This window comes from Geotrypetes seraphini, chromosome 1 (assembly GCF_902459505.1).
Source record: "Geotrypetes seraphini chromosome 1, aGeoSer1.1, whole genome shotgun sequence".
In the NCBI taxonomy this organism is placed as follows: Eukaryota; Metazoa; Chordata; class Amphibia; order Gymnophiona; family Dermophiidae; genus Geotrypetes; species Geotrypetes seraphini.
The window spans coordinates 453,395,431-453,407,583 of record NC_047084.1 but is presented as its reverse complement, the minus strand read 5'-3'; the positions used below and the strand labels follow the sequence as shown (position 1 = coordinate 453,407,583).

The window sequence follows — 12,153 nt, the reverse complement described above, 5'->3', positions numbered from 1 at the left end:
TGAGAATATCTGCTTGCTGTTCCTGGACACCACCCTTTACAGGTAAGTAACAATGTTTTTATCTCAGGACAAGCAAGCAGTATACTCTCACATGTGGGATTCCCTAGCTGAAATGTAAAGGGCTGGAGGTTAGTTGGCATCTAAACAGAGAATAAATTTTGTAGAACTGCCTAGCCAAATCAACCATCTCATTTGGAATGATTCTCCAAATAGTGGTGGGATATGAAGGTATGAATTGAGGAGCAGTTGGCTGCTTTACAGATGGCCTCAATGGGAGTGGAACATAGATAAGCTACTGAGGTTGCTGTTGTTCTAATTTGTGCTGCAACATGACCTCCCAGTGGTATACCAGCCCAAGCATAGCAAAAGTAATAGTCTTGACAGCCATGTAGAGATGGTTCTCATGGATCAAATGACAGAAACAGCTGAGTCAGTCCAGATCAGTACTACTTGATTCAGCAGGTGATCTTAGAAGGTATGGAGCACATTATGGATTGCTTGAAGTTCAAGGAGATTGATGTGGAGAGATCTTTCTTGAGCACTCCAGCTGCCTTGCATGTAAAAGACCATCGAGGTGAGCTCCCCATCTGAACATGGAAGCATTCGTTGTCAATATTTTCTGATAAGGTGGAATGTGGAACAAGCGGCCTCTGGATAAATTGGTCGGTGTGAGCCACCACTAAAGGGATTGACAGAATGCCGAGGTAACTTGCAGCTTCTGGGATAGTAGATCTGTGGCTTGAAACCACTGGGTTGAAAGTGTCCATTGAGGTTCTCCGAGATGGAGGCGAGCAAATGGAATGACATGAACTGTTGATGCCATGTGACCCAAATAGCAGGTGCATCATTTGGTGTGCGGAGACACATTGAAGAGTAGATACTTTTTGGCAGAGTTGGATCAGGGAATCGAGTCTGTTGCAGCAGGTACACCCAAGCTCAAATTGTATTAAGCAGGGCTCCAATAAACTAGAGCTTAAGCTGGCCAAAGATGGAATTTCTTATAACTGATTGCAAATCTGAGAAGTTCTAGCAGATGGATCATTGAAGTGATGGCTCAGTGAGCTGTTTGAGGTGAAGTAGCCTTATCAACCAGTCATCCAATTAAGGAAATACATGAAAGCCGTAAGAGCTCTGGGACCCATGGAGATCAATGTTTCCAATGCTTAAGTCTATGGATTGGCAGTCTCCAGATAGAGAGATGGATATCCCTAAAATCATTTGCACTGTTCCGCAACTAAAAATCCTCTCTTGGGCATCTCTAAATATAATTTACAACAAGATGGATCATGGTCAGGCTCCAAGTGTTGTTTGCATCAATTATGGATATGGTCCTTTTGCACCAGATGCACTGTTTGAAGCTACTGGGGGCTCTTTTGGGCCATGTCTGGAACAGTATCCGCAGTCAAATCAAACAAGTCAATGATGGAAAAAAAATAAATAAATAAAATAAATTACCTAACTAGGAACTTGAAACAATGAAAAAAACCCCCCAAAAACCCACTTAATTAAGGCTCTCATCAGGAAAAGCAATGTATGACAGTGACAGGGCTTGAAGTCAGTATTCTTTAAAGCACCAATTGCTGACAGTTAAATTATGCACCGATATTCAGTGCTGGGTCATGTCTGGGCACCAGTACTGAATATCATGACATAATGCAGGCCCAGCCAATATTCAGCCCAATGCCCCTCCCACCTTCCCTAGAATGCCTCTTCTTCCCCCTCCTGTCCTGTCCACTTCAAAGATCTCACCATATGCCCATCCCTCCTAATGTATAGATAGGTCCCCTGAGCTTACCTACATACCCAGTTGTTCAGCGAGGGTCTTCAGGGGCAGGAGTACAGTCCCTCTCAGAGGCCTTTCAAAATGGCAACAAAGACCTCTTGCGGTAACTTACAGTACTACAGGAAGTACTGCGAGAAATCATGACAGCCAATTTGAAAGGCCCCCACTAGGGGGCCATGCTCCTGCCCCTGAAGACCCCCATTGTACGACCAGGTATGCAGGTAGACCTGAGGGGGGCAGGCAGAGAGGGGGGGGGTCTTATTTTTTTAAAAAGGAAAAAAATACTTATGTGGTCCACAACCCGATATTCAGCCAAGGCAGCAATAGACAAGTTGCCTGTAACACCCCAGAACTAAGAACATAAGAATTGCCTCCGCTGGGTCAGACCCGAGGTCCATCATGCCCAGCAGTCCGCTCATAGTATCCTCTATCTGTACCCTTCAATCCCCTTTTCTTTCAGAATTCAATGGGATATAAGGTCTGTACATGATAACATAACATTTAAGTGCTGATATCAGCCCCTTTGAAAAGTTAAAAAAAAAATAGCCTTTTGCATGTGAATTGACTGTCCATATGTGGTAAAATGTGTTATCTGATTGGCTCTGTGGAAAATGAAAGGTTAAGCAAGTCCCATATAACAGTGGCAGGCAGAAAATGGTGCACATACATTGTGAGCTTGATCAAAAGTTCTAGAAATCTAGGCTGCAATAGTGTTTCTGCACCAGGGTCTGTTTTTTATGCGCTAATAATACAAGGGACTTAGTATCTCACTTGTCCTTGGAAAGACATTCAAACAGGAAACAGTCAGCACTGCTTCCCTATATGGATACAATGCTGTTAAAGACATGTAAGAAACAGTAATTCTCCTCTATGTTAGGGAATATAGCATGCTAGCAGTCAGTGTTTCTGCCTCCTGACATAAAGGGGCCCTCATTCCTTTCTCCTCATAGGTGTAATTTCTCTCTTCTCACTTTGAAGACAGAAGAGCGAAAGGAATCCATACTCTGAAGGCCTCTTCAACCTCAAGAGCCCTTCTCCTACAACCCTGATTCCCTCTTATCCCCTCCTCTTTGGCTTTCTTGCCCCTCTGGATGTCAGTACCTGTCTCTCGGAGAATGTGCTGCAGCTCCTTCTGTCTCGTCTGCAGGCTCTGCAGGATTTCCAAGCTCTCTCTGCTCACGTCTCTATGACGCATGATGAAGCCAAGCAGTACAGCTAAGCCCACCACAGCAGATACCCTGCGCACAAGGCTGACCCAAAAGGAGACCCTCTCCTGAGAACACAGGCAAGGAAGCAGAACTTAGCATCATGGAAGGATAGAAGTGACCCAAGTGGAAGAAAGGCACAGTATAGACATTTTGAATGGACAGTCTCCTCCCCCAACAATCCAGAAGCTGGGGCTGTAATTGGCCCCTTCCTCCTTTAAAATAAGCAATAAAGCTATGGTTATGATACAGAGATAACCTTGCATTGCTGAGCATAGCATCTTTACCAAAGCAAAGCAAAAATACAGCAGTCAGGGTCACGAGATAGCATGCTCTTCGAGAACAGATGTGCATATACAGAGGTACTTGAGAGGTGCTTTGTGCATTCTTTCAATAAAACAAAAGTCAGCGGGAGAGCAACACTTGACACCAAGAAACACAACATGGTCTTGAGGGAGAGAGTGCCATGTACATGTGGGGGGGGGGGATGAGTGGAGGTAGTGAGAGACCTTAATTGATGAATATTCCCCACTTGCAGATGGGCAGGGAAGAAAAGTATATGAGGGTATCTGAAAGAGTGCATATATGTACTAGGAGAGTGTGATCATATATGCACACAGGCAAGGATGGAGAGCCCAACACAACAGGTAAGAAGAAAAGTAAAAAGAAAATATGAAAAAGAGAGAGAGAGAGAAAGCGAGAAAAAGCGAGAAAGCGAGAAAAAGCGAGAAAGAAAGAAAGCAAGAGAGAAAGCAAGAGAGAAAGCAAGAGAGAAAGCAAGAGAGAAAGCAAGAGAGAAAGCAAGAGAGAAAGCAAGAGAGAAAGCAAGAAAGAGAGAGAGGAGAGAGAGAGAGAGAGAGAGAGAGAGAGAAAGAGAGAGACTGACATCAGTTTGGCTCCTTGAGGAAGAGAAAGAGCAGGAGGATGAGAACTCTTACCGCTGCTTCATAGCTGGATTCAGAATTCCCCAGAACAAAGGTGGTGATGGATCTTTCCACATAAACATTCACAGCTACCAGTCCTAATAAGATTAACCTAGAAAAAAAAGCCAAAAGAGATCTCAAAGACCTTTTGCTTCCCTTTGAACTACCGTCAGAAAGGAGCATGTTATAAACTACACTGTGGCATGGGGAAAATAGCATAGTTAGTTACTCTAACATGTGTTATCTGGGGACATCAGGCAGATATTCTCACATATGGGTGATGTAATCCACATAGCTCGGTACGGACAGTCTGAAAGTGAACATAGAAACATGATGGCAGATAAAGGCCAAATGGCCCATCCAGTCTGCCCATCCACAGTAACCATTATTTCTTCCTCTCTCTAAAAGATATCATGCGACTATTCCAGGCTTTCTTGAAATTAAGACAGTCTCTTGTCTCCACCACCTCTACCAGGAGACTGTTCCATGCATCTACCACCTTTTCTGTAAAAATAGTAAATATTGAAGAAATAAGACCAGTACTGGGTAGACTTGCACGGTCTGTGTCTGTATATGGCCGTTTGGTTGAGGATGGGCTGAGGAAGGCTTCAATGGCTGGGAGGGTGTAGATCAGTAATCTCAAACTCAAACCTTTTGTAGGGCCACATTTTGGATTTGTAGGTACTTGGAGGGCCTCAGAAAAAAAATAGTTAATGTCTTATTAAAGAAATGATAATTTTGCATGAGGTAAAACTCTTTATAGTTTATAAATCTTTCCTTTTGGCTAAGTCTTAATAATAATATTGTAATTTATAGCTAAAGAGACATATGATCAAGAAACTGTTTTATTTTACTTTTGTGATTATGATAAACATAGAGGGCCTCAAAATAATACCTGGCAGGCCACATGTGGCCCTTGGGCCATGAGTTTGAGATCACTGGTGTAGATGGACTGGAGTGAGCTATGACGGAGACTTCAGTAGTTGGAACCTAAGAACAGTACTGGGCAGAGCTTTGGATTCTTGCCCAGAAATAGCTAAGAAGAAAAAAATCAGATTGAATCAGGTTGGGCAGACTAGATGGACCATTTGGGTCTTTATCTGCCGTCATCTACTATGTTACTAGATTACTCCTAAGCCTATCACCTCTTAACTTCATCCTATGCCCTCTCATTCCAGAGCTTCCTTTCAAATGACTCACCTCATTTGCATTTACATCACTTAGGTATTTAAACGTCTATCATATCTCCCCCTCCTGCCTTTCCTCCAAAAGTATACAGATTGAGATCTTTAAGTCTGTCCCCATATGCCTTATGATGAAGACCAAGTACTATTTTAGTAGCCTTCCTCTGAACCGACTCCATCCTTTTTCTATCTTTTTGAAGGTGCGGCCTCCAGAATTGTACAAAATATTCTAAATGAGGTCTCTCTAGAGTTTTATACAGGGGCATCAATACCTCCTTTGTCAAACTGGCCATACCTCTCCCTATGCACCCTAGCATCCTACTAGCTTCCACCGTCACCTTTTCAACCTGTTTGGCCACCTTAAGGTCATCACATACAATCACACCAAAATCCCGCTCTTCTGTCGGACACATAACTTCTTCACCCCAAAACTACTGTTCCCTCGGGTTTTTGCAGCCCAAATGCATGACCTTGCATTTCTTAGCATTAAATTTTAGCTGGCAAATCTCAGACCATTCGTCAAGCTTCACCAGGTATTTCTTCATGTTATTCACACCATCCTGGGTGTCAACTCTATTGTAGATTTTGGTATCATCTGCAAAAGAGGCAAATCTTACACAACAGCCCTACAGCAATATCATTTATAAAAACGTTAAAAAGAACAGGCCAAAGAACAGAACCTTGAGGCACACCACTGGTAACATCCCTTTCCTCAGAGCAATCTCCATTGATCACTACCCTCTGTGGCCTTCCATTCAACCAGTTCTTGACTCAGCCCGTCACTTTGGGACCTATCCTGAGGGCATTCAGATTATTTATTAGACGTCTGTGTAGAACACTGTCAAAGGCTTTGCTAAAATCTAAATAAACTACATCTAGCGCACTTCCTCTATCCAGTTCTCTGGTCACCCAAAGAAATTGATCAGATTTGTCAGACAAGACCTACCCCTAGTGAATCCATGTTGCCTCTCCGGTCCTGTAATCTACAGGAGTACAGAAACGTCACCATTCTCTGTTTTAAAAGAGTTTCCATTAATTTGCTACCATAGAAGTCAGGCTTACCAGCCTGTAATTCCTTACTTGCACTTTTGTGGCGAGGGACCACATCCGCCCTTCTCCAGTCTTCTGACTCTAGAAACTCATTGAAAAAGGTCAGTCAGCAGAGCCACCAGAACTTCCTTAAGTTCCTTCAGCACCCTCTGATGTACACCATCAGGCCCAATCGCTTTGTCTACTTATTTTAGCTAGTTCCTCATGAACACAACCTTCTGAAAATTGATCAGGATCTACCACTCCTCCATCCTGTCACTTTAAATTTTTTTAAGTGCTCGCAACTATCCATAACGTGCATGCGCAGCTACCTTCCCACCTGAAGAGGCTTGAGGTACCTCAGTTCCATAAACAAGCTAAGAAGTCAACCAAGGGAGAAGAGTGGGATGTGAATATCTGCCTGCTGTCCCTGAATAACACCTGTTACAGTAAGTAACTGCTTTATTCTAGGTCAAGTAGGCAGCATATTCTCACATATGGGACTCCACAGCTTATCGCAATGGGATGGAGGGAGAGTTGGCCATTAAGAGAATAGATTTTGTAACACCGATTGGCCAAAGTGACCATCCAGTCTGAATAGGATTCTAAACAGTAATGAGAGGTGAACTGAAGGCAAAGTAGCTACTTTGCAGATTTCATCATTGGGAGAGGAACGCAATAACGCAACTGCCATAGCTCAGACCTTATATGCTGTTACATGACCCCCGAGCTGCAGCTCAACCTGAGCATAGCAAAATGAAATACATGCCACCAGCCATGTGGAAATAGTTATTTTGGATATAGGTCGGCCCAATCTGTTAGGGTCAAAGGAGATGAATAGTTGAGGAGGTGTTCTTTAAGACTGAGTCCTTTGCAAGTAATAAGCCAAGGCTCTTTTGCAGACCAAGGTATGAACAGCTGTTGCATCAGGATGAGAATGAGGTTTTGGAAACAAAACTGGAAACACAATCTATTGATTGAAGTGAAAATCTGTGTCCACTTTTGGTAAGAATTTAGGATGGGTGCATAGGACTACCTTAAAATGGTAGAATACTGTAAAGGGTGGGTCCCACATCAACATCTGAAGCTCACTCATGCGATGTAAATTAAAAATAGAACTGAGATATTTAAAATGAGCAGAAGACATTGGTTCAAATGGAGGCTACAACCAGCTAGGGAGAACAGTAGTAAGATCTCAAACCACCAGAGGCAGCTTAAAAGATGGCTTGATATTGAAAAGGCCTGCCATATACCTGGAAACAAGAGTATATGCAGCCAGAGATTTATTGTTGACCTGAACATGGAAAGTACTGGAAGCACTCAGGTGTTTAAAACCCGAGTTGGATACGTGAAGAAAATATTCCAATACTGAAGACATGGAGGAGGATGACGCACTCAGGTGTTTAAAACCTGAGTTGGATACGTGAAGAAGATATTCCAATACTGAAGATATGGAGGAGGATGAAGCATCAAGATGCTGAAGATCACACCATGCTGAAAACCATGTCCACTTCTGTTGGTAGCACTGCCGCATGGAAGGTTTTCTAGATGCAGCTAAAATGACAACAGGATCAGAGAGATCAGCATCTGTTGAGGTCAAGCTGAAAGGTAGCAATCTGAGTGAAAAGAGATGGAAAGATCTGCAGGGTTAATGGATCTTTGACCACAAGCTGAAGTAGAAAGGAGAACTACGGTTGTCTGGACTACCAAGGACCTAAGAGGATCATGGTGGCCGATTGAGTGAGTGGGATCAGCGTTTTAAGTAAGAGAGGAATTGGATAGAGCAGTGGTTCTCAACCTTGTCCTGGAGGACCACCAGGCCAGTCGGGTTTTAAGGATAGCCCTAATGAATATGCATGAGAGAGATTTGCATATAATGGAGGTGGCAGGCATGCAAATCTGCCCCATGCATATTCATTAGGGCTATCCCTAAAACCTGACTGGCCTGGTGGTCCTCCAGGACAGGGTTGAGAACCACTGGGATAGAGGAACTTGTTCTTCCCATTCAGAAAAAAAAACATCTGCCTCCAGATGATGATGGAACAGAATTGAGGCAGTTTGTGATTGTGGAGGGGCGACATAAATAAGTCTGAGGAGTTCCCCACTGAGAAAATATGATGCAAGACCTTGGAATGGAGTGTCCATTCATGGAGCCGAAGCTATCTGCTGAGCTTATTGACAAGTGTATTTTGTGCTCCTTGAACAGACAGCTTTGAGGAAAATGTTTCGAGCAACTGCCCAATTTTCAAATCTCCTCAGCTTCTTGACAAGAGAGCCAGAGAGTCTATCCCTCATTGCGACTTGATTGTCAGTGCATACAAGGGGGATAGGATTGGATATACTGTTGAAAAGTCTTCAGAGCATTCCAAATCGCATTGAGTTTTAAGTGGGTTATGTGGAACTTCTATTCTTGAGCAGACCAGTGACCTGTGTTCCGAGACTGTCCAAGAGAGCTCACCAAGCATATATGTTGAGTCTGTGATCAAAACTTTCTGATATGGAGGCATTTGAAGGAGCAACCCTTTGGAAAGATTTGACAAATTTATCCACCATTGAAGAGACTGAGGAAGTGATGATGTGACTGCAATCTTCTGAGAGAATGGATTGAGAGCCCGAGACCATTGAGATGCCAGAGACCACTGAGTTGTTCCGAGATGAATGTGAAGGGAGTAATGTACACTGCAGACACCATGTGACCTAATAAGCTGGATTGCAGATAGACTTGATTGCAAAAGGGAACAAATTCAGACAGTCTCTATAGAAACATGACATGATGGTAGTTAAAGACCAAATGACCCATCTAGTCTGCCCATTATCTCTTTCTCTCTCCGAGAGATCCCAAGTGCCTATCCCAGGCCCTTTCTGACTCTGCTGAGGTAGGAACATCCTGAATTGAATTGTGTCAAGCAGGGTCCCTTGTACCTCAAAGGAGCTAACCACCATGTTTTTTTGAGAGAGTCCTGAAGAAATAAAAGGATCATGGAAGGGAACAAAACAGTGGGTGAGAGAAGATGGCAATCAGATAGCTGAAAAATAAAGAGAAGGGAGGAAGAGGGTGAAATTTGAGTAGACTTAGGTAGAAAAGAAAAAAGGGAGGATAGAGCTAAATGGAAAGGTTAATGTGTGAGGCAATTGTAGTGAAGGAATGTAATAAGATGGGAAAAAGAAAAAAAGACCAATGAACTGCAACTGCTTGAAGAATTTGGAGAAGACAGGAAAAGCAGCAAAGAAAAACTGGAAAAATAAATTGTCAAAGATAAAAAAACAAACATTTTTAATTTATTGACTGAAATGTATTAGCTTTGGGAAATGTGTATAGTAGATGTCTTTGTATTGTGTTGTGTTCAACAGGAAAGGAAAAACAACTACAAAATGGGGGGAACACTGCTAGGGGTGAGTAACCTGGAAAGGGACTTGGGGGTGATGGTCGACTCATCACTGAAACCATCGGCGCAATGTGCGACAGCCTCAAAGAAAGCAAACAGAATGCTGGGCATCATCAAAAAGGGTATCACAACCCGGACGAAGGAAGTCATCATGCCGCTGTATCGCGCAATGGTGCGCCCGCACCTGGAGTACTGTGTTCAATACTGGTCGCCGTACCTCAAGAAGGACATGGCGGTACTCGAGGGAGTGCAGAGGAGGGCGACTAAGCTGATAAAAGGTATGGAAAATTTTCCATACGCTGACAGGTTAAAAATGCTGGGGCTGTTCTCCCTGGAGAAGAGGAGACTTAGAGGGGACATGATAGAAACCTTCAAAATCCTTAAGGGCATAGAGAGAGTAAATAAGGACAGATTCTTCAAACTGAGGGGAGCCACAAGCACTAGGGGTCACTCAGAGAAATTGAAAGGGGACAGGTTTAGAACAAATGCTAGAAAGTTCTTTTTTACGCAGAGGGTGGTGGACACATGGAACGCGCTTCCGGAGGAAGTGATAGGCCAGAACTCTGTACAGGGGTTCAAGAAGGGTTTGGATAGGTTCCTGGAGGATAAAGGGATAGAGGGGTACAGATAGAACTTGAGGTAGGTTATAAAAGTGGTCAGAAACCACTTCACAGGTCACAGACCTGATGGGCCGCCGCGGGAGCGGACCGCTGGGCGAGATGGACCTCGGTCTGACCCAGTGGAGGCAACTTCTTATGTTCTTATGTTCTTATTTGTCTTTATTTCTCCAGTGTTGAAGTACTTGCTGAGTTTAACTTTTTTGGGTTTCCAGTTCAATTTTTGTCTACTTATTTTTGTTTCTAATTTGTGATCCTGTTCTGTATTTGGCAAAGGTCTATCAGCATGATAGAAATGGCAGGTGGGGAGGTTGGCTGAAAGGGGATCAGGGGGGGCCCTCCTATATTTTCTGCTCTGGGGACAAAAATGTCAAACACTGGCCCTGACCCCTGCTTTAGCTGATGGGGATCCTCGAGCACTGCCAACTGAGGACCTCCTCCAAAAGGTGGCCAGTAGAGCTCTCTTCTACCAAGAGTTGAAGTCACTGGCATCCCAGAGCCACTGAGGTACCAGCATCTGTGGCTTAGGGACATTGCTGCTGCCTGCCAAGCATGGTAAAAAAGGGAGTTTTGGCCACCTTCAGAGAAGTCTTCAGCCGACATCCTCATCTGGAGTATTTATATTTACATTAGAGGCTCTGCCAGAGATCCATTTACAAAGCATGTATTCTTACCAATTAATATTTCCAAATTAATAAAGTGTTTTTATTTGTAAATGGGTCTCTACCCTCAGTCTCTAATTCAGTAGCTTAATTAAATGAAATAACTACTCCTGAAGTTTATAGGGACAGACAGGGCCGGAACGGATTTGATTTCTGTTTTGTGCAACTCTCTATTATTCATATTTATCAGGAACATTCTGAAAACTTGAGCCACTGGCAGCGACAGCCCTTGAGGACAGAGAGAGAAGAGAATGGACAAAGAGGCTGTATCTAAGCACAGGCTGATGATAGGATGTTCAGCCTGAACAGGCAACTGTTAAGACTATCACTGTAGATGATGCATGCTGGGAGGGGTAGAAAAAACATGAGACAGAAAATGGTCTCTTTAAAATGGCTCCCATCAGAGTATTTCAACTGCTGTTCTATGCTCAAGGTATTCTGAATACTACAAGCAGAGAACATTAATGGAGATTACTTTTGCCCAGTAGAACATAAAAACCGCCATACCAGGACTGACCAAATGCCCATTTCCAGCAGTGGCTAATCCAGGTCTAAATATCTAGCAAGATTCTAAGACAGAAACAGATGTTATGCTACTTATCTAAACCTACACTTGCACTCAGAGGTGTGCTTCATAAGTCTTTATTTTCTATCTTTATTTCATTTTGTTTGTTGTTCCTCTATTTTCATTTCTTTCTTTTTTATTCAATATGTACTTTGCATTCAGTCTTATCATCATTTTTTAATATAAGATTGTTTTATGAATCATTTTGATGTCATCAGTTTTATTAGAAATGTATTAAGCCATGTACATGAGATATAACCTGGTTATATGATTGTTTATATGTTATTTTATTGTTTGTGATTTTTAGTATTTCACTAGTCCCCCTGAGGAAGGCTTGTGCCGAAACTGGGATCCTTGTAGGGACCAAAACAGATGAGTGTTTCTCTTTGTTTGACTAATAAATGCGTCTCATTTGGTAGTTCTTGACATCTCACTTGCCTCTTATGTGTTTTGTTATTGATTTTATAGAGGCTGGTTTTGTGCTTTTCTCTTAGAAATAAGCAATGGATTTTCTTCATTAGAGCTTATGGTCACTTCTTTTAGGAAATAGTCTATTTAAAACCCTGCAAAGCTAAACCTTAGCACACCAACCCACACACAGGTAGATGTACTCACAATTGATGAATCCCCTAGATGTTGCAACTGGAAAAAAAAGATGTCAATTTGAAGAATGGAGGATCTAGCTAGGTACTTGGGACCTGGGTTGACCACTGTTGGAAACAGGATATTGGGCTCAATGGACCCTCAGTCTATCCCAGTATGGCGATTCTTATGTTCTAATGAGGAAAAGGTTAGGTAG

The 12,153-nt window shown here is 42.9% G+C and overlaps 1 protein-coding gene across 2 annotated transcripts in view; it reads right to left on the bottom strand.

The window, feature by feature from the left end:
* Positions 1-12,153, bottom strand: part of LOC117348956 (protein brambleberry-like) — a 54,010-nt gene that overhangs the window by 23,410 nt on the left and 18,447 nt on the right. For both annotated transcript variants that reach the window (XM_033921676.1, XM_033921685.1), the window contains exons 5-6: positions 3,927-4,023; positions 2,885-3,056 (exon numbers count right to left, since the gene is read on the bottom strand). In XM_033921676.1, coding sequence (XP_033777567.1) covers positions 2,885-3,056; positions 3,927-4,023 — 269 coding nt within the window. The remainder of the gene's footprint in view (positions 1-2,884; positions 3,057-3,926; positions 4,024-12,153) is intronic.